Source organism: Mastigoproctus giganteus, chromosome 6 (assembly GCF_048544385.1).
Source record: "Mastigoproctus giganteus isolate SK-2022 chromosome 6, ASM4854438v1, whole genome shotgun sequence".
In the NCBI taxonomy this organism is placed as follows: Eukaryota; Metazoa; Arthropoda; class Arachnida; order Uropygi; family Thelyphonidae; genus Mastigoproctus; species Mastigoproctus giganteus.
In genome coordinates this window covers 17,398,318-17,420,873 of record NC_143580.1, presented here as the reverse complement: position 1 = coordinate 17,420,873, position 22,556 = coordinate 17,398,318, and the positions used below count along the sequence as shown (strand labels likewise).

General features: G+C 36.6%; 1 protein-coding gene across 1 annotated transcript in view; it reads right to left on the bottom strand.

The window, feature by feature from the left end:
• LOC150084014 (protein kinase C-like) overlaps nt 1-22,556 on the bottom strand; it is a 77,755-nt gene that overhangs the window by 14,276 nt on the left and 40,923 nt on the right. Inside the window, exons 4-6 of the mRNA XM_090374988.1 lie at nt 10,067-10,098; nt 3,509-3,591; nt 2,182-2,314 (exon numbers count right to left, since the gene is read on the bottom strand). Coding sequence (XP_090231114.1) covers nt 2,182-2,314; nt 3,509-3,591; nt 10,067-10,098 — 248 coding nt within the window. The remainder of the gene's footprint in view (nt 1-2,181; nt 2,315-3,508; nt 3,592-10,066; nt 10,099-22,556) is intronic.

The following is a 22,556-nucleotide window of genomic DNA, read 5'->3' as shown; positions in this document are numbered from 1 at the left end:
CAGTGTTTTGAAAAAGAAGGGAAAAGTTTTCAAAATATTTTGCTTGGAGGATAGTATGTGTTTTTGCAAAGATATTATTGGACTTCTGAAAGAAATAGGCATCGTGCATAAGCTAGATGAATGGTATTTAATCGTATGGAATGATAGTTCAGATGCCATGGCCGCCATTGCCCTGACCAACACAACATGTTGCTTTAAACGAGTATTAGCATTAGCAAAGGCACATGATGCAAGAAAGTAAACTTATATAGCATCAGCCAAAAATACATCCTTATTTCAACCATCCACTAGCTCCAAATGTTTGTCAAGTTCTGCCTTGAATCTATTTAAGTTGTTGTTGTTTGGTTTTTAGGAGCATTAGCAACTAAGGCCATATTGCTCAGGGGATATGCGGTGGTAATTCCCTGACCTTTCCGCATCCTCTGTATTTGGTAGTCACGGGTTTGAACCCCAGTCTAATCAAGAAGTGTGTGCTACGCATTGCTCTGCCTGCCCACCTGGCTACGGAGGCGCCTTGAATCTACTTAAGCTATTAACTTCTACGACAGATGGAAGTTTGTTCCAGCAATCAACCACCTGCTGGCTAAAGGCAAACGTCCATACATCTATCCTACAATTGTGTTTCCTCAATTTGAATTTATGCCCTCTCAGGCGACTATTCTGAGCAAGAGGAAGAATCCCATCAGCATTGAGCATGCTCAAACCATTCAAGGCTTTATACACCTCAATCAGATCACCTCGCAGGTGCTTAGTCTCCAGACTATATTTTGCAAAACTTAAGCCTTTTTTCATAAGAGCTTTCCCTTGTTCCTCTCACCAATCTTGTTGCCCTTCTCTGTACTCTTTCTAGCAACTCTACATCCTTCCTAAAATGAGGGCTCCTAAAGACCTGCATGCAGTACTCTAGGTGTGGCCTGACCATTGCCTTATACAAGGAAATAATGACTTCCTTATCCCTGCTAGAAAAATTCCAATATATCATCAACAAGGCTCCATGACCTGCTCTGGCAGCCCGTCTGCACTGCTCAGAGAACTTCATATGTGACTGTTATATAAAAAAGATCTAGGAATAATTGTAGAGTATGACATGAAATTCTCTCAGCAGTGCAAATTAAGTACTAGAATAACTTGTTGGGTATTGTCAATAATACACAAACTTTGGTAACTTTGTCAGTAGGGACAAAGAGATGATCATGCCACTGTATATGGCAATGGTTAGGCTACATCAGGAATACTGCATACAGGTTTGGTAATCTCATTTCAGGAAGAACATAAATCTGTTGGGAAGGGTACATAAAAGATCAGCAAGAATAGTTGGAAACATAAAAGGACAATCTTTCCAAGAAAGACTGGGCTTCTGATAATTGCAGTCTCTGGAAAACAGGAATCTGTGTGGTGACCTACCTGATGTATACAAGGCTTTAAAAGGATTAAATAAACTAAATGCTGATAGCATATTTACTCTTTCTCAGATGAAATGCCCAAGGGAACACAAATTTAAGTTGAATAAGGATAGTTGCAGAATAGATATGTGCAAATTCACTTTCAGCCAAAGAGTGATCAATTTTTGGAATAAACTTCTTCCTAGAGTTGTTGTTGTGGTGGTGTTGGGTAATTTGAATTTAAGGAAGGGTTAGATGTTTAGCCAAATTAATGAAGAAATAGGGAAAATGAAAGCTGATATACATATAATCCTAACATTATACAAAGTTTTTGGTGCATCTCTGAAAAGCATAAGACATTGTACCAAAATGCATGGTCCAATACACATGAAAAGAAAGCATTTCAGAAAGGATAATAAATGCAATGCAAGAAATATGAGAATTTTACATCATGCTTAATGCATTTAGGTGGGAGGGGGGGGAAATGACTACAGTTTCATTTCAAAGATTTCAAAATCAGGGGAATGAAAGAAGTATGAAAAACAGAAGACCTTGCAAAGGATGCAGGGAAACAATACAGAAAAATATGCAGAGGTATTTATTTGAGCTCCAAAAAGGAGTAAGATGTTATTAGGTGCTTTCAGACAGGTAAAAGTTACAAGAAAAATGAATTTTTTTTCTTTATGTTTTATTTTGTTTAGTATTTATAACATTTTGAGTAACTTCTGGAAGAAAGTCATTCAAAATGATAAAATAATACTATACAAGAAATCAAGTGAAAAATGAAATCAATACTTGCCTTCACACTGCAGGCCTTGCCTGAAGAGACCATACAACATGGATCCACAATGGTCACAGAATGTTGGCCGCTTATAACTGTGCATGGTAAAGCGATGAGGAATATTTATGTTAAAACGGCTACCTGCTATCAGCTATACAACAGAAACAATAATAATAGTGTTATTATTATTATTATTCATTGTAGCAATATAAATAATTAATATAATAATAGCTTAAAGTAGATAGGCTAACAATAGAAACAATTTTTAAATTATGTAACAAAATTAATCTCATTAACATAAGAAAGGTTTCCTTAATCGACTGGAATTATAGAAGAGGTCTTCATATATCAGAGACAAAGGGTATTCAAATGGATATTTTTCAAAGTGGACCAGCAGAGTAAGTGGGTCCCTGGAAGATAAATGCTGGGATACCCCCACTTTCCATTTCTAATCTTCCTTAATGACATTAACAAGGGAGTATAGGAGAAGTTAAAATCTGCTGTTAACTTGAAGGATAAGAAAGTGGTTAGTGACTTGAACCAAGATGTGATGCTTCAAAATGACCTGATTCATTTACAAATAAGGCATGAAAAATAGCAAAATAAGGTTTAATGCCACTAAATGTAAGGTCTTACAACTGGAGAAAATGAACCACACAGTAACTTACAAATCAGAGAGGGAGAGAATTATGGGTGATATAAAATGAAAAAAAAAAAAAAAAAAAAAACTTTTGGGGTAGAGGGGCATTTACAGTACAATCATATATGAAGATTGTCATTTGATGTAAACAAGTGACAAGGATGTGAAATGGGGTCCTGTCAATAATTTATCAAAACTCTTTAAGTAGAGAGAAGTATGTCATTATTACTCTATATAATGCCAATGGCAAGATCAAACACAGAATATTATATTCCATTTTTGGTCCAGAAGCAATGTCTTAGAAAGGATTCAAAAGAAGAGGAAACATTTTGAGAAATACTTATAACTGTGCCAACAAGAAATGCTTAAAAAATGTGGAATGCTTGTAATAGACACTTTTGGAGGGGGGCAGACTGTGTTTAAGACCTCGATGAGGATGAGTTAAATGACTGTCGGATGACAGAGTTTCACTAACATTGAGGTTAACTAAATTATTCTCCTCCAGTTGAAGAGGTTAGCAACATATGTATTTATTCTCTAAGAATTTTTTTTTTTTTTTTTTTTTATATTTATTTTCTATAAGTCTGGAGACTAGAATTTGAAGAAATAGAGAAAATACGGAATGGTATTGTGTGAACAAGCTGATCAGTAAAAAATAAAAACTTTAAATGATGAAAATGTTAATGTCGATAAAATATCTCTTACCTCATCAGCAGTACTGTCTACCATTCCAGGACACTTTGTGACAACAAATTCATGACATCTTTTATGTACCACACAAGTACAAACTAAAAAAAAGTACCCAATTAAAAGTAGTTATTATAAAGGTTTCTACATGTAAATAAGCCTTATTACACTTCATAAATATGGATTAATATTGGACAAAATGAGTGTTTTGCCTGCTATTAATTTTAATTTTATAATTTTTATAATTGAGTTTTCCAGATAATAATAAATTCATATACATACTGTTTTGGAAATTAAGTTGTTATAAATATACTTAGTTACAAAATACCTCATTTATTCATAAAGTGTAGAGATATTCTGAGTCATATGTCAGTTTACCAAGAAGTGAATTGCCAAAAAGTTTGAAAATTCATTTAAATGTCTTAAATAACATCACAGAAATTATTACAAATATTAATAAAGAAACATGGGGATAAAATTAACTTCAAGTTTTAAATTTTACAAATTATTTCTCGGTAAACTGATATAAAGCACACCATGTTTTTTTAACCTTATTCCATTAGCAGAAATTAAATATTATTATTATTATTTTTTTTTAAATGTAAAACCCAAACGAGAGGTATTAGAACCTATAGTACTTAGTACTGTCCTTGGGTTGGAGGTTGAGAAGACGAAAGAAGATATTTGTTTACATTGGACTTGAACTTCTGTAGACTGTAATTTTCAGGAAATACGTATAAAGGAAGGTTTTTCCAGGAAACGGCAGTTGAATGAATAAACGAGGAATGTGAAAAGTTGGTTCTGTGAGTTTGAAGTTGGACAGTAAATGGATGTTGGCTGGTAGCTGCACGTGTTCGGACTGTTTTGAAAAAGAGAGCGGGAATTATAGATGCCAATTCAGTGCCCATGGAAGTATCTGTAGAAGAGGCATGCAGCAGAAACAGCACGTCTATGAGACAGCGAGTGGAGAGATTCTGTTAGAGATGAATCATTAATTAACTAAGTGCCCTCTTCTGAATGGAATCAAGAAGCCTGAGAGAGGTTTTGTGGGCACCACCCCAGATGTGGGAACAATATTCCATGGTAGGGCGGATTTGCGATTTATACAGAGTGAGCAGCTGTTTGAAAGAAAAGTAACGCCGAGAGCGAAAGAGAAAACCAAGTTTTTTAGATGCAGAGGATGTTGTTGTTTGTTATTTGGTTTTTAGGAGCATTAGCAACTAAGGCCATATTGCTTCTGGGATATGCGGTGGTCATTCCCTGACCTTTCCGCATCCTCCATATTTGGTGGGCACGGGCTCGAACCCCGGTCTAATCAAGAAGCGTGTGCTATGCACTGCTGTTCCTGCCCACCTGGCTAAGGAGGCGCCCTAGATGCAGAGGAAGCAATATTTGTAATGTGCTTGTGCCAAGAGAGATTAGAAGTCAGGGTAATCCCCAAAAGAGATATATCATTTTGCTTAGAAATCGGAGTGTCACCAAAGATAAGAATAGGAGCAGAAGAATCCTTTTTGCGAGATATAAGACAAGACTGAGTTTTAGAAGGGTTGAAATCAACTAAGTTGTTTTTGCCCCACTGGACAATTACCTGAAGATCAGCATTTAAGGAACTGGTAGCAGATTTTCGAGAAGTTGAAGCTGATTGAGCAGGGTAAGGTTTCTCAAAATGGAAAGTGGAATGCAATGTGCTATCATCGGCAAAACTATGGATAGGATTTCCAGTCAATGGAAGGTCTTTAATATACAAGAGGAAATGAGTGAAGGAAAGAAATGAACCTTGGGGGGGCACCGGTATTAGTGGAGAAGTTAGAAGACAGAGAGCCATCTACCTCACCCTCAGTGAGCGATCAGAGAGAAAACTGGAAAACCAATTACAAAAAACAGTTGGCAAATCATAAGATGGAAGCTTGTTTAGAAGATCTTTATGCCAAACACGATCGAAAGCCTTTGAGATGTTAAGAGCAACTACTTGTGTTTCACCGAACCATTCCATTGAATTAATCCATAAATGGGTAACATAAGCCAGAATGTCACAAGTGGATCGACACTGACGGAATCCATACTGGCAATCACTGATCAGACGGAAGGCAGTTTAAGAGTTGGCGGTTAATTGATTTCTCCATTACTTTAGAAAGAGTAGAAGTAATTGCAATGGGACGATATTTAGGAACTGGCTAGATATGAGCAAATTTCCAAGCAGAAGGAAAAACACCTTTGGAATAAGAAAGTGAAAAAAGGCGGCAAAGAATAGGAGTAAGTTGAGGAGCACATGTTTTGAGAACAAGTGGAGAAATATCATCAGGACATGGAGCTTTCTTAGCATCAAGATTCGTCAAAATATTTCTGATATCCTTTTGACGGAAGACCAAAGGAGGCATTGAATGGAGCGTGTTGGGAATGGAGGAAGGTGTTTTATCAAGATCATTAATACATGAGCTGGAAGAAAAATGGGATGCTAGCAGGTCAGCTTTATCCTTGGCTGAAGTGACAACAGAACCATCTGGTTTGGACAGAGGTGGGAGCAGAGATGGGCAAAAGTTGCGGCCAATAGCTTTGGCAAGAGACCACAATGCTCGGCTACTATTAGGGCAAGAAGCAAATTTTCTACTATTAGCCTGTTCAGACTAGTTTAGACTGATTAATAACTGCTTTACAATTGTTGCGAGCTTTGGTGTAGGCAGAAAATGAAACTGAAGAATTAAAAACAAGCCAATTACAATATACAACGTTCTTCTCTTGAAATGCCTTAGCACATTTATTGGAAAACCAAGGTTTAGATAAAGGACGAGATTTTAAAGTGGAATGTGGGATAAAGGATTCCATTCTTGCAAGAATAATTTCACTGACACGATGTGAGCAAATGTTGACATCAGAAGTTTTGAAACAGTAATCCTACCAAGGAAAAGAAGTCTTGCTGGTCATCCCATTTTGCATTCTTGTAATGCCAAACAACACGAGATTGGGAACAGCCATGAGATAAAGGCTCCATCGGAGAAGAGATAATCACCAAGTTGTGTTTTGAAGTGCCTAAAGGACCTCTCACTTCGACCGTGTACAGTCAGTCCTCATATAGCACGATAGTTGTGTTCCTAGAAACCCTCGTGCAATGCAAAATCGTGAAATATAAACAACAGGCCCTATGGGAAAAATAGGGTTAGGTGCCAACCACCCAAGATTGAACACACATTGGTAACCAAAACATTAACAAACAATAAATAATTGTAATAAAATACTTACGTATTTTATAATGATTAAAATACGTAATAAAAAATAATATTATAATTTTTATAATATTTTATTATTATTATTATATTATATTTTATTATAATATAATAAATAATAAAAAATACGTATTTTTTATTAATAAAATACTTACGTATTTTATTACGACTATTACAAAAATAAAATATTGCTAATGCTTTTGCTTCTATCGTAAGCAAACTTGTTTTTAGTTTGATTTTCTATCCAAACAGATGACAGCCGTTCCATCTCTTCCAATTCTTTGTGTCTTAATCTAATGGATTTTAATTACACTTTGAGTTGTTCCTGCTATGAAAGTTGTTTTTATTTTCTCTGCATTCTTTCTAATTCTCGGCGTTGCCTCATTTAGGTCTGTAGCACACGCAATATCACATGGTCTTTTATTTCACTCAAAGCGTTTCACAATTTCATATTATTTCTCTATCGACAGAGGTGGACTGGCCATAAGCCTTACCGGGGAAACCCCGGTGGGCCGGAGGCCGGTGTGATTTTGGCCATAAACCATAGTATGAGGCCACTATAAATTTTCCCAGGTAAGAATTTTTAACCCAGTCCGCCTCTGTTTATCGATATTGCTTTTCCTTTTCTCTCTGAATCTGCAATGTCTTCCCCAGGATGCTTCCTTTTCACATATTTTCTTCCTTTTAAATATTTTACTAATTTTTAGGGAATAAAGCACAATTACAAAATGAGGAGGCACCCTTGATACACTTAAACAAAGCTGCGCGCGTGTAGCAACTGAATAAACAACACCGTAAAGGCAGAGATACACTATTAACACCTCACATTTTACTAAAGCACATTTCTGGGGCGGTTACTACCATAAAACAATAAAAACAATTTCCAGTTGCATTTCTGCTAGTGGAATCTGTTATAAACTGGTAGTAAACTTGATCTAATTGCATTTGTGATTATACCGATTGCTGGAATTGTGTGGGTTTTTACATTATTATGGTGAAATGTGTTTCCCCTTCACTGATATAAAAAACATAAATACATTTTCAGAATCTTCTTTTCGTTCCTATCGTGTTGCGTTCGGTTGGGGTGATTCTGCCATTTCTTGTAAACACAAAGGCGAATCGTGCATAAGCGAATTCAGTTCGTGTTATATAAGATATCGTTCCCCTATTTATAAATCGTGTATGATCGAATTCATGTAATGTAAACACGTGTTATACGAGGACTGACTGTACTCAGAAGGGTTGATTGTGAGAAAAAGATCAAGAGTGTTGGCTGTATGATTAGGATTGTCCGGTATTCTTTTAGGTAAATGAACAATCTGTGCAAGGTCATTAGTAATTGCAAAAGCCTCAGCATCTCAACCAGCTGGGTCGGTGTGACTAGAAAACGGGAGCCAGCTGGAGTTGTGAAAATTAAAATCACCAAGGAAAATTATCTCATTGTTAGGAAAGTTGGACTGGAGAAAGCCAAGTTGCAAAGAGAGGAAGTCAATTTTGGTGAAGTTTAAGTGACACTATAATTCATTCACGTCCTATTCTATAATCCATTAAAAAAAATTATATAACTCGTAAAAAATATTAAACTGTTTTTATATTACAGAGATCCTTCAAGGTCCACAAATTTAAGATACATATTCTCATATAACTCATTGAAAATAAGGTTTATGTCATCAGGAAGTTGAAAAATTGTTTACACACGATAGAATTTTCAGTATTTCCAAAATGATTGCCAGTAAAATAAGCAATTCTAATGTTGCATAATTTGAGTCACTCACTCCACACAGGATTTATCATAACGTGTGACCCACTTCAGAGATGGATTTAGGACCAAAAACTCAATTAAAAAAAAAAGTTCACATAAACACAGTTACAGCCATTTTTGTGTTTGGTAACTATCTGCTTACATTTACAGGAAATGCTCAAAATGACCATTTTTATGCCTGAATACAAGCTTGCAAACAACTCATCATACACCTTCTCGCCTGCTCAAAAGTTCCAGGTGTCTGTCGGATTTGCCGGAAGCCTTGTTTCACATGCTGGCAGAGCCATTTCAATGTTATCAATTGCTTTCAGATGGCCCCCACAAGTAAAAATTAAGTGGATTCAAGTCCAGGGAGCATGCAGGTCAGGCAATGGGTCCTTCACAACCTACTCAATTATTAAGGAATTGCTCATCCAAAAGTTTCTAGCAACATGGCTAAAATGAGGCAGAGCATCGTCATGCATAAACTACATGTGACGAATGACATCAAGTGCAACTTCTTCCAACAACACATTTAAATATTCTCTTTAAAATCTGCAGCTGGATGCTCCTCTTCATCTGTCAGGCAAATTAAATTGTCACCGATTATTCCTGCCCATACATTCATGGTGAATTGTTGCTGGTGTCTTGACTGAACAATGGCAAGTGGATTTTCTTCAGCCCATCAATGAACATTGTGAAAATTGACCACACCATCCCTAGAAAATCCAGCTTCATCAGTAAACAATACAGCAGATGAGAAATGCTGATCATGAGCACACATGCAGAAACCAAGTACAAAAAGCTTCTCGTGGTGGGAAGTCAGCTTCAGTAAGTCCTTTTATTCTGAAGATAATATGGATAGTTATTGCTTCTGTAAAATTCTTTAGTCATATGTCCCATGTTCTCTACTGTCTACCCTAATGGTGCTGTCACCATCATTTTCTTCAACGTGATTGACAATCTATTCTTCCAAATCAACAGCCTAGTGCTGATGTATCTATCACCATCTGAAACTTGTTTTCTAAATGAACCAGTTTCTGGAGGGCATTCATGCATTCTCGGAAAGGTCTTCTTATTTGACACAATAATTAGGGAAATTTTCTGCATACAGACATCTTACCTCAGTTGCGCTGCATCTAGCTAATCTGAATATGAGATGCATGTCTGCCATCTCTCGATTTGAATAAGCCTCCATTTTCACAACAAATGCACAGTATCAATGTTAATAACAAGCTCCAAATTTAGTGCTCTTGTCAGGAGAGCTAACTGAAATCACTCAAAGAATGTTATGAGATCTTGTTTACATAACTACAACAAGGCCCTCTATGAGATACTGAGCATCGTTTGTAAACAGTTGAATGGAGCCAGCTGTGCTAACTCAGTTTGCGAACAGAATTGCTGGAACATAAAAATGGCTGTAACTCAGAAACAAGGTGAAATTATATCTATGTTTACATGGACTTTTTTTTTTTATTGTTTTTTTTAAAGTCCTAAATCCATCCCTGAAATAGGTCCCACATGTTCCGATACACCCTATATATATAATTTGTGCAGTGCTAAATTCTGAAAGACTGGCTCATTAATAATTCATGATTAAACATGTCAACTTACCTTGGCACTGATATCCTTGCTTACCAAGACCCCTACAAATATAATATTGAATAATTTATTTTAAAAAAGAATATTTTATTTAATTATTATGATTAAAATATCTGAATTTTTCATATAATTCAATTTTAGTTAGGATTCAGAAAATTATGATTCCTTTCTTTGGATAAATAAAATGAAAGAAAATGAATAATAATGGTGACAAGGAGCCAATAATAAGTATCACAGAATTACAAAGTAACTCAATTCCCTTTAAAAGCTATGCACTGAGTAAGGGAATTGCAATTCTGGAACACATTATACAATATATATTCATGTGTGAAAAATCAGCCAAACTGATTTTTAATTCTCTAGAGAGGGTGCAAAAAATAAATAAAAGCACTGCTATAGAGAATTTTGTTCCCAAATTTCCTACTGACATTTAAGAGCACAATAATACAGTACTGGGTAGCATATACGTATTGTTAAGAAATCCAACTTATCTCACATCTCAAGCGTTTGGGATAAACTGTTTTATACCTGCATTATACCAAAAGATTTAGACTCCACATTCTGAATAAAACATATCAGCAATGCCAGATAAAAATTGTATTAATGTGTTTTCCGCTCTAGAGTACATGTTTTTTTTTTCTTTTGTATTGATTATAGGACAATAAAAGGTGTTAAACTACTATCACAGAACACTTTCCTATGGCTGCCAGAACATGGAAAGGCATGTCAATCATGGAGCAGAAGGAGTGAATATAAAAGCCTTTGCTTTTATTCCTATATGCAGACAGTACTGTTTTCAGTAAAAAAAAAAAAAAAAAAAAAAAAAAATTACTATGTGGTGTGTAGTACTTATTTTACTTTTTTTTTTTAATGAAATATTACAAAAGTGATTTTGTAGGCAATCACTTTTTGGTAGCTTCATGGTGCTAAGTTTCTCAATTACCAGTTTTGACTAATGGCCCAAGGAATAGAAGAATAATAAAATGATATTGTTAACAAAAATTTTAATAACAGAAAAATTTAAAAAATATCAAAATGTATACAGCGATGCTGTTGATGCACTCTCCCTTTACCTCTGTGCTTGAATGCCGACATTTTGTAATTGATTACATTTATTGCAAAAAAAAAAAAAAAAAAAAATTAGAATCTCTTAAGTAATGAGGTACCTGGAAAAGAATTATTATTATTATTTAAAAAAATTAATAAATTTCTTAAACTATGTATATTTTAGTGCACTTGCATCATTTATGCACAGCCAATTATAGATTAGCAAATTCTCAATAGCGGCATTGTTTAAGTTACATTTCATATTGTGAATACCTTCACGACGAGTTGCCACGACATTGCACTACTTCGAATAAGTAATGCTTCACCCGAAGGAGAAGACTGTTGTTACTTATTCTCAGTGGATACCACCACCCAGATGGTACTGTTTCAGGGCTATTTGGCCCTCCTTTTTTAGATTTCTTAATTACTTGCTTCCAATGCATAATTGACAGGAGCAAGAGAATTCAAAACTAAAATCCAAACTCTATGGGAAAATAATACATGAGCAGTTTATGCCATGTCTTGTAAATCAATGTGAATTCTTCAGATTTTTTTTTGCTATAATGTTCCTGACAAGTGATACAGATCAAAACTTAATAGCATACCAGAGGAACACTAAAATTCACATTAACAAACTTCTGTTAAATACTAAATGAACAAAGACAACTTCTTTGAATTAGTCACAGTTCAGATAAATTTGTATTATTCATCTATAAAATAAGATACCCAGCAAGCTCGCTTGCTCTCTCTCTCGCTCCCCCCCTTCCTCTTCCAAATTAATTCTATTAATTTTAAGGATATGCTCAAGTTATAATAGTTCTATAACCAGCAAAATATAGAAAATTAATACAATGAAGACAAAATAAATATCAATTTAAAAAACTAATTGGAGGATACTGAACAATTTGCCTCTCTAGAAGCCTTTACTTGCAAAGAACAAAGAGAATGCCTTACATTCCTCAATGTCATAAGACATTATAGTTAGGGATGGCATTATACTGTACAATTGTACTACAATAATAAATTATCTACATGAAAAAGAAGGAATTAATTAAAAGACAATAGTTAAGGTATGAAGAAAGTCGTATAATAATCTGTAAAACAACAGTTAAATCAGCAACAGTAAAAACAGAGACAGGAGATACCTACACTGAGTGATCACTGAATTATGACCATCTACCTAATACTTCGTAGGTCCTCCTTTTGCCCTCAGTACAGCAGCTATCCGACGTGGCATTGATTCAACAAAATGTTGGATGTGTTCAGGAGGTATGGCCAACCAAGCTGTGTGTGATGCAGTTAGCAATGCAGGTACAAAGGTGATTAGTGTATACAGATGCCTGATATGCCTTTCCACAAGTGCTCTATGGGACTGATATCGGGGGAGTTCGGAGGCCAATTGATATGCTGGAAGTCAGAACTGTGTTCTTCAAACCATTCCTGCACAACAAGTGCCTGATGGCTCAGTGCATTGTCATCTTGTGAGATGCATGGTCATGCCAGATATTGTTCCAGGTTGGCCCATGTTGTATTGGGTAGTCAACCCTTCAACAGTGCTGTGCCTGTTTGCCTGTACGAGTCGTCGGACCTGGCGCTCACCTCTAACATCAACCTTTCACTGACCTTTTCAGTTTTGCCATTTGGTTGTTGTTTGACCATTTTGACACCAGTCCTGGTACACTTTAACTACAGCGGCTCTTGAACACCCGACCAGTTCAGCCGTTTGGGAATTCAAGGCACCAGCTCGTACCAGAATCTGTCCTTTATCAAGTCCGATAAATCCTTCCTTTTACCCATCACGCTCGGAATTTTACTACTTACTGAGCCACTGACATCTTATCTATGCTACGTAGGCTGACTAACTCCACACTCTCGTACCTCACATGGTCGCATTCGGTTTCCATAGGGGTGGTCATAATTCACTGATCACTCAGTGTATATGCTATATGGGCAATCCCATACAGTAAACTGACAATAACTAATGAAAAAAAATGGTTATGGATTAATTCCATAATGCTTGCTACAAGATCCACAATAAATACTTTGTTCATGAATACCATAAATCAGACCAAAATTGCCATAAGTGATTCCCACATGTTCATTACTTGTATAGCAGGTGGTATGGATTCAAATATTGATCTAGTTGATAATCATAGCTCAGCTAATAATTCTGGTGTGCTATTAGATGAATTTGAGTTGCTGAAAAAACAGATGCATACTCTAGAGATAAACAAAAATGGGGACTCAGTATCTGGTGACTCACCAGGTGATGGACCCCAATTCAAGCTGTGAAACAGAATAAATATACTATTCTATTTCAATAGGATTTAGTTTTAGGGAAAGAAACCAATAACCTTTTCTTTATAATAAGGATAGGTGGACTAGAACTATTGTCTCTGCTAGGAGCAAAATTAATGATGTCACCAACAGATTGTCAGATTTTAAAGGGGATAAAGAGAGCATTATTATTCATGTGGAGACTAATGACTATAAATGAATATAAACTGATTTCTTAAACAAATATAGGACCATGCTAAAAAAATGCTGCAAATTTGGTCAATATGACAGGCTGAAAGCCTTATAGATTAACTCAAGACTTAAGGGACTCTGCAAGGCTTTTAAGTTGTTTTTTTTTTTTTTTTTTAAATCAGCATGACCTGCAAAGCACTTGAAGGCAGAAGGAAATATTTTGTAGAGACAAAATACAGCTAAACAAAAGGTTTTTGCCAATATGAATGAAGATGCCTTAAAATGTTTGGGGAAAATGCAGTTGAGGAGTTTTTATAAATAGACATTTATCTGATGACATGGATCAAATTAATAACACCAGATCTCAAACGTTTTTGAGATATTTGCAAGATATGCCTAGGGTAGGAATGTTTCAAAGAAATAGAAAGCCAATGCAAATGAAACAAGCTTAAATAACTTCAAATGGTGTTCAAGGGTGGTTTTAACTGCATCTACAATAATGTCAGGAGTATCATCAATAAAACGAGTGACTTTGAACTCTTGGTTAAGACAACTAACACTGGCATAAGAGGGCTACTGGAAATGTGTTGTCACCCAAACATAGAGTGAGTATGATGAGTTTTACAATGGTATATATAACACATTTTGGAAAGACAGAAGGGGGGGATGCTTCTTATTACAAAGCATGCATGGGTGCAACTAAAGCTTTCCCAGATTCAGAACTTATACATGCCAGCACAGAATCTGTAAAAAAAGTAGCTGAATGCAAAGGTAAAATGAGAGCTGGAGATGCTACCAACCAGAAGATTTTGATGAGTATGATGAAAACATTTATGCACAAAATGGACAAGCAAGCATGAATATCTCATTACAGACTATTTCAAATTGCCACTAATTGATTGGGTCAAGTGAGAGGGAAACATCGTGGAGAACAACATATTTCAGCAAACTAGATTATTATTTGCATAAACATCTTAGAGAAAAATACTATGGGTAAGTGCATTCTAGAGCTAATCATTACCCTCAAATCAGGTGAAACCATATGGGTGACAGTACAGAACCACTAGCAGGAAGTGATTACCTATTTTCTAAGATGGCATATGAAGAAAGAGGTTTCAGTTATTTAAAGGTAAAGGCATGTTTAATTTCAAAAAACGACCCTACAACAGTTTAAGATGCTGGCCTCTACAAGCAGTGAGCAGATAGAAAAAGGAGAGTTAATATATTAGAAGTACGGAATATTTTTAAATCAATAATCACAGAAGCCACAAATATATATACAATAACTTCTTACTTTACGGATGTTTAAATTAGGCAAATTAATAATAACGTGCAGAACCATATTTATGGAAAGTACCACAAGAGGCCAGCATGATAGCCCGAAATATTCTCATTTTGTTTTGCTGAAGATTGTCGATTGGTCATCAATTGGAAGTGCATAATTTTTTTTTTTTATTTTGTGCTTATTTTTACTTATTTTGTATTTATTATTACCCTTATGGCTAGTAAGCATCCTCATAGTTATAGTGGAAGTGATGGAAGCATGCAAGGAAATTGATTTTGCTTGAAATGAACTGGAATTGCTTAAAGCACTATGAATAAGAGCATAGCACATATTAAACATGCTAAGTGTGAGTACATTACGTACTATTCGAGATAGTGCTGATAAAATTAAAGAAAGTGTTAAGAGTGGTGTCCCTTAACTGCACAAAAGTTGTTGTATGCTCAGTCAAGTTTGATGGAACACATAGAAAAAATGCTTGCTGCATGGATGAGTGACCAAAATAAAAAATGCATTAGTGCAAGTGCAAAAGAAAGCTTGTAGCCTTTATGATGATTTTAAAAAAATCACAAGGATGGGGAAGTTAAGCCCTTTTCGGCAAGCTCAGGATGGCTTGCAAATTTTCATCAACGGTATGGTTTTCATAATGCGAAAGCATGTAGAGAAGCTGAATCAGCTGATAAAAATTCTGTGGGTGCATTCCCTGTGAAACTGAAGGCGATCATAGAGGTGGGGGAGTACATACCCAAACAGATATTCAACTTCAATGAAACAGGTCTATACTGAAAAAAAAAATGCCTCATCACACTTATATTATCATTGCTGAAAAGACTGCACCTGGCTTTAAGGAGGCGAAAGATCAGCTAACACTTCTGTTTGGTGCTAATATGGAGGGTCGTAAACTGAAACCTGTATGCGTTTACCACTATCGAAACCCTTGTGTTCTTATAGGTTATGACAGGTCATATATGTCTAGATGGTCCTTGAGGTTGTCACAGACATTCTCTCAGATATGCCAGATAAGCTGTACTTGCTACCTGGGAGTCTAAAACGCTGATGGAACTGATATTCGGGTGACACTCAAGTCAAGTGGACCCGATTTCGGCAAAGTCCGGACGGTCTATGACAGCCAAATCCTCTGCTTGCACCTTCACAATGGTGGGACTGTTAGTAATCCTGGGTATAACCTCCATGCACAAGTACACGGTGGGTGACCACCCAGATGTGAACCAACGTAAGCAGGGGTCGAGGTGTGGCGCCCACACCACATGGAGGAACGTCGCCCCTCTATGTTACCAGGCAGCACTAGGTGGTAGATGACTCTCATCAACCAGTGAAATACCACAACTTTGCTTATTGGAGGCTTGAAGTGGTGGAACCCATGTTTAGTCTCTAGAGCTAAGGCCAACCCTTCCCTATCTCTTCCATCATGCAGTATGATTGATGATTTTTGAGGTTATGATGAATGTCGTGGCGAGATCCAATATTCCTTACATTTCGAGGGTACAGCTCTAAAACGGTGTTCGCAGGCCGGCCACTAGTTAGTACACCAGACCAAACCTATTGGTAACTCTCTAGGAGGCTTCTGGATCAGCTAGTGTATAATCTTGCTACCTCTACTCTGCCAGACAGTGACTGGAGGGAGTCCGAGTAGTGTGTATGCGGGGAGCATTGTCAAGGCCACGTTATGTCAAGGATCTGGGTATATTCTTACCACATGTATGCCATATCCAAAAATTTCATTACTTCATACAGCATGTCCCACCCACTTTTTCTTACTATTGAATATACCATGAATTGTCAAAACAATAGAGCAAGCTTATCTGCGAAAAGATCTAAACCTCCCAAGGACTTCCTAATTCATTTCACAAATATACGTGGTCTCAATTCTAATCTCAACGATGTCCTTTTCCACTTGCAGTCTTCCAAACCCCATATACTTTTTCTGACTGAATCTCAGTTATCGGTTGATTCAACTACTGCTCATCTCAGATGTCAGAATTATTTGCTATATGATTCCTTTCGCCTCAAAGGTGGTACTTGTGCATATGTCTGTTCTGATATTCCCTGTCAGAGACTTGGCAATTTGGAATCTCCTCTCTTTGATCTTCTCTGGCTTAAAATCTCTCTACCTCATTGTGTCAAATTCATCTGTTGTCTCTACCATTCTCCCAACTCCACTAATCACTTGGAGCTCTTTCACTTCCTCTCTGCAACTTGACTTTCTCCAGTCCAACTTTCCTAACAGTGAGGTAATTTTCCTTGGTCATTTTAATGTTCACAACTCCAGCTGGCTTCCGTTTTCTAGTCACACCGACCCAGCAGGTTGAGATGCTGAGGCTTTTGCAATTACTAATGACCTAGCATAGATTGTTCATTTACCTACAAGAATACCGGACAATCCTAATCATACAGCCAATACGCTTGATCTTTTTCTCACAAACAACCCTTCTAAGTACAAGGTCAAAGTGAGAGGTCCTTTAGGCACTTCAGATCACAACTTGGTGATTGTCTCTTCTCCAATGGAACCTTTATCTCATGGCTATTCCCAACCTCGTATTGTTTGGCATTACAAGAATGCAAAATGGGATGACCTGCGAGATTTCCTTTCTTCTTTTCCTTGGTCTGATTACTGTTTCAAAACTTCTGATGTCAACGTTTGCTCACATCGTGTCAGTGAAATTATTCTTGCAGGAATGGAATCCTTTATCCCACACTCCACTTTAAAATCTCGTCCTTTATCTAAACCTTGGTTTTCCAATAAATGTGCTAAGGCTGTCCAAGAGAAGAATGTTGCATATCGTAATTGGCTTGTTTCTAATTCTTCAGTTTCATTTTCTGCCTGCACCAAAGCTCGCAACAATTGTAAAGCAGTTATTAATCAGTCCAAACTAGAGTTTGAACAGCTAAGAGTAGAAAACTTGCTTCTTGCCCTAATGGTAGCCGAGCATTCTGGTCTCTTGCCAAAGCTATTGGCCGCAACTTTTGCCCATCTCTGCTCCCACCTCTGTCCAAACCAGATGGTTCTCTTGTCACTTCAGCCAAGGATAAAGCTGACCTGCTAGCATCCCATTTTTATTCCAGCTCATGTATTAATGATCTTGGTAAAACACCTCCCATCATTCCTAACACGCTCCATTCAATGCCTCCTGTGGTCTTCCGTCAAAAGGATATCAGAAGGATTTTGATGAATCTTGATGCTAAGAAAGCTCCAGGTCCTGATGGTATTTCTCCACTTGTTCTCAAAATCTGTGCTCCTGAACTTACTCCTATTCTTTGCCGCCTTTTTTCACCTTTCTTATTCCAAAGGTGTTTTTCCTTCTGCTTGGAAATTTGCTCATATCCAGCCAGTTCCTAAAAAGGGTGACAAATCCCTCCCATCCAATTATCGTCCCATTGCAATTACTTCTACTCTTTCTAAAGTAATGGAGAAATCAATTAACCGCCAACTCTTAAACTACCTAGAAACCTTCCATCTGATCAACGATCGCCAGTATGGATTCCGTCAGTGTCAATCCACTGGTGATATTCTGGCTTATGTTACCCATTTATGGACTAATTCAATGGAAAGGTTTGGTGAAACACAAGTAGTTGCTCTTGACATCTCAAAGGCTTTTGATCGTGTTTGGCATAAAGGTCTTCTAAACAAGCTTCCATCTTATGGTTTGCCAACTGTTTTTAGTAATTAGTTATCCAGTTTTCTCTCTGATCGCTCACTGAGGGTGATGGTAGATGGCTCTCTCCTGTGGAGAGAGCCATCTACCATCTGTCTTCTAACTTCTCGACTAATGCCCGTGTCCCCCAAGGTTCAGTTCTTTCTCCCACTATTTTCCTCTTGTATATTAATGACCTTCTTCCATTGACTGGAAATCCTATCCATAGTTTTGCCGATGATAGCACATTGCATTCAACTTTCCATTTTGAGAAACCTTGTCCTGCTCAATAAGCTTCAAGTTCTCGAAAATCTGCTGCCAATTCCTTAAATGCCGATCTCCAGGTAATTCTCCAGTGGGGCAAAGACAACTTAGTTTATTTCAACCCTTCTAAAACTCAGTCTTGTCTTATATCTCGCAAAAAGATTCTTCTGCTCCTATGCTTATCTTTAGTGACACTCCGATTTCTCAGCAAAATGATATATCTCTTTTGGGGATTACTCTGACTTCTAATCTCTCTTGGCACAAGCACATTACAAATATTGCTTCCTCTGCATCTAAAAAACTTGGTTTTCTCTTTCGCTCTCGGCATTACTTTTCTTCCAAACAGCTGCGCACTCTGTATAAATCGCAAATCCGCCCTGCCATAGAATATTGTTCCCACATCTGGGGTGGTGCCCCCAAAACCTTTCTCAGGCTTCTTGATTCCATTCAGAAGAGGGCAGTTAGGTTAATTAATGATTCATCTCTAACAGAGTCTCTCCACTCGCTTTCTCATACACGCACTGTTTCTGCTGCATGCCTCTTCTATAGATACTTCCATGGGCACTGTTCTTCTGAATTGGCTTCTATAATTCCCGCTCTCTCTTTCAAAACAGTCCGAACACGTGCCGCCACCAACCAACATCCATTTACTGTCCAACTTCAAACCCACAGAACCAACTTTTCATCTTCCTCATTTATTCATTCAACTGCCGTTTTCTGGAACAACCTTCCTTCATAAGTATTTCCTGAAAATTATGATCTACAGAAGTTCAAGTCCAATGTCAACAAATATCTTCTTTCGTCTTCTCAACCTCCAACCAAACACGGTACTAAGTACTATAGGTTCTAATACCTCTCGTGTTTGGGGTTCACATAAAAAAAAAAAAAAAAAAGATGTGAGTTACTTTCATAGGCCTATTATTGCATTTTTTGGTGATTATTTACATTATGCGTGAATTTAAATTGCATGAGACATTCTGGAACACAACCCTCACAGAGCTGGCCAGTTTAATGGATCACGTGGCATGGGAAAATTACATGGAAAGGATGGCATGGGAAAATTACACAGTGATGAAAAGTAGTGAAGCTTATAAAAGCTACAAGTTGATCTGTAATAGCACCACAGAACAGGTAAGGTTGGAAAAGGCTGAGTATGAAAAATTGCTTAATAAGGGAGCAAAGAATGGGGACAAGAGGGTTTTTCACATGTAAATACAACGAAGAAAACAAATCAGATAGAACCCTTGCATAATAGGTGTGGAAAAGCCTCCTTAGATTACCCAGCTGATGTTGCTAATTAACTGAACAATTACATCGCATTCATCTTTACAGACAAAAGATCTTTCATACTGAAAATAGGCTGTGCAAGTTAAGCTGCAGTATTAAATCAATGATATCAAAATCACAGATGATTAGGAAAAAACTTTTGAGCTAAATGCAACTAAAGCTCCTGAAGATGAAGACATATATCCTGTAATCAAGGATGGGGGGGGGAGAGAGAGAGAGAGAGAGAGAGAGAGAGCGCGAGAGCGAGCATTGAGCCATTAAGATTAATTATGAGGTTATCAATCAATTGGGAGAGATTCCTCTGGATTGGAGAAGTGTTACTATATCACCAAAACGAAGGCAGTTCTATCAAGTTAAAAGGTCTATCAATCTATCAAGTTACAAGGTCTCCAGGTTTATTTCTTATAAAATTCACAAGATACAGAAATCAAACAAGTCATTTTTTAACATAATCTCCTACAAAGGAACATATATTTTTCACACCTTTCCGTCTAAGCCAGTGGTTTTCGACAGGGTGCCGCAACGACATTCTTGGGGTGCCGTGTAATTTGGGTTTAAATTACTTAAAGTTATTATTATTTATTTATTTTTTTTAGATTTATACATTTATTTCATTATAAAAAGGTGTACGGTATCCATTGTACCATATTTTTAAATTTTGTGGCGATCTATAATTGATCTTTATTTAGTACCTCTATATAAAGAATAAAATTATTATATAGGTATATATAAAAAGGTCAAAAACCACTGTGTTAGGTATTTATTTTGGCCTAGGGGTGCCGTGAACCGAGAAAGTTTGGGAACCTCTGGTCTAAGCTGTGCAGGACACCACTGCAAAGTTTTGTTTGGCCTTTGCATTCAGCTCACTGGTGAATAGCCAAAGCAGCTGCTCATCAGCTAGGAAAGTTCTGCTACTAAGAGCAATCTTAATCGTTGGAAACAACCAAAAGTCACAAAAAACAACCAAAAACACACTAGGTGCAAGGTCAGGTGAGTAGGGAGGATTACCAGTCAGTATCACTCTGCCCAATGTAAGCACACTATGTTGCCATTACTCAAGAAGTTCCCTGCTTCTACAAGTGCAGATAAAATGACAGTTGCAGTTTTCTGAGATATTGTGTTCCCAGGGATACTACAGTAACAGGAAATTTGAATGAAGAGATTCTGAAGAAAGAGTTTCTCCAGCAATTCAGAAGAAATGTCCATACAAACTGAATCACATTTGATTCCATCAGGATGATGCTCACCCGATCGTGCTGTTAAAGTGAAAAAAATTTTTTTTACAGAAAACAAAATTGACATTATCCCTCCTCCTCCATACTTGCCTGAACTTGCACCTAATGACTTTTTGGTTATTTCCAATGATAAAAAATGCTCTTCGTGACAGAACTTTTCCTAGTCAACAAGCAGCTACTTTGGACATTAACCAGTGAGTTAAACACACCTCCAAACAAAAATTCCCAGCACTCTTCATAGCTTAGGGGAAAAAAATGATTATGTTTTAAAATTACTTATGTTTCATTTCTGTATCTTGTATATTTCATGACGGGAAAAAAATAATAAAAATATTCTTGTTATTCTCCAGCACAACCACTTGGTCAGAGAAATTTATTTCGACAATGAATGCAATCATTAACTGTATTTAGCAGTCAATTGAGGTTGAACCACAGTGTACTCAAAGCTTGTATGCTTCTGCAATCTTACGCATAACCAGCTGGTTACGATAAATCGATTTAGAGACCTTATAACTTGAATGCATCGTTTATGCTGCTGAACGATGTTAAAATAAAAAATAATAAAAATAAAACTGATATAAAGGACATGACTTTGGCAATGTGATCATGTTCAATAGATTACAACTGTATAAAAGCTAGTGGTGTGTCAAAATGCACATGTAAACTCCAATATTACTCATGACTGAATCTGAAAATATTCCCTAATTCTGAAGTGCATACCAAAACATACCCCCAAACAAACTTCATAATCCTCCGCATTTTTAATAGATAACTAGTATTATGAAGGTGAACATACTGTTTAATACAGATTATATGAAATTTGGTGTATCTTTTATATGGTGCATTAATGCATATCAATTTATTAATTAGCTTTTAAATTTCAGATATGGCATTTCTGATATTATTACAGATTTTAATCACTCTCAAACACTGATTTGATAATATTGCCATGCTCCTTTTAGAAATAATAGTGCATCAGTATATAATTTGGAGGTTGAATGCTTCCTTTTTATTATAAAGTTTAGTTACATATTATTGTCATGGTTTTTTAATAAAAAAATATCAATATAGGAGACCTAGTAGCTATTAGCATTAATTGAGGCATATGATACAAGAAAGCAAGTGTATAAATATAAGAGACCTGGTAGCTATAAGCATTAATTGAGACATATGATGCAAGAAAGCAAGTGTATAGAGCATCAGCCAGAATGGGAAAAAAAAAAAACCTTCCCATTTCACGCATCTGGTCACTCCAAATGTTTGTC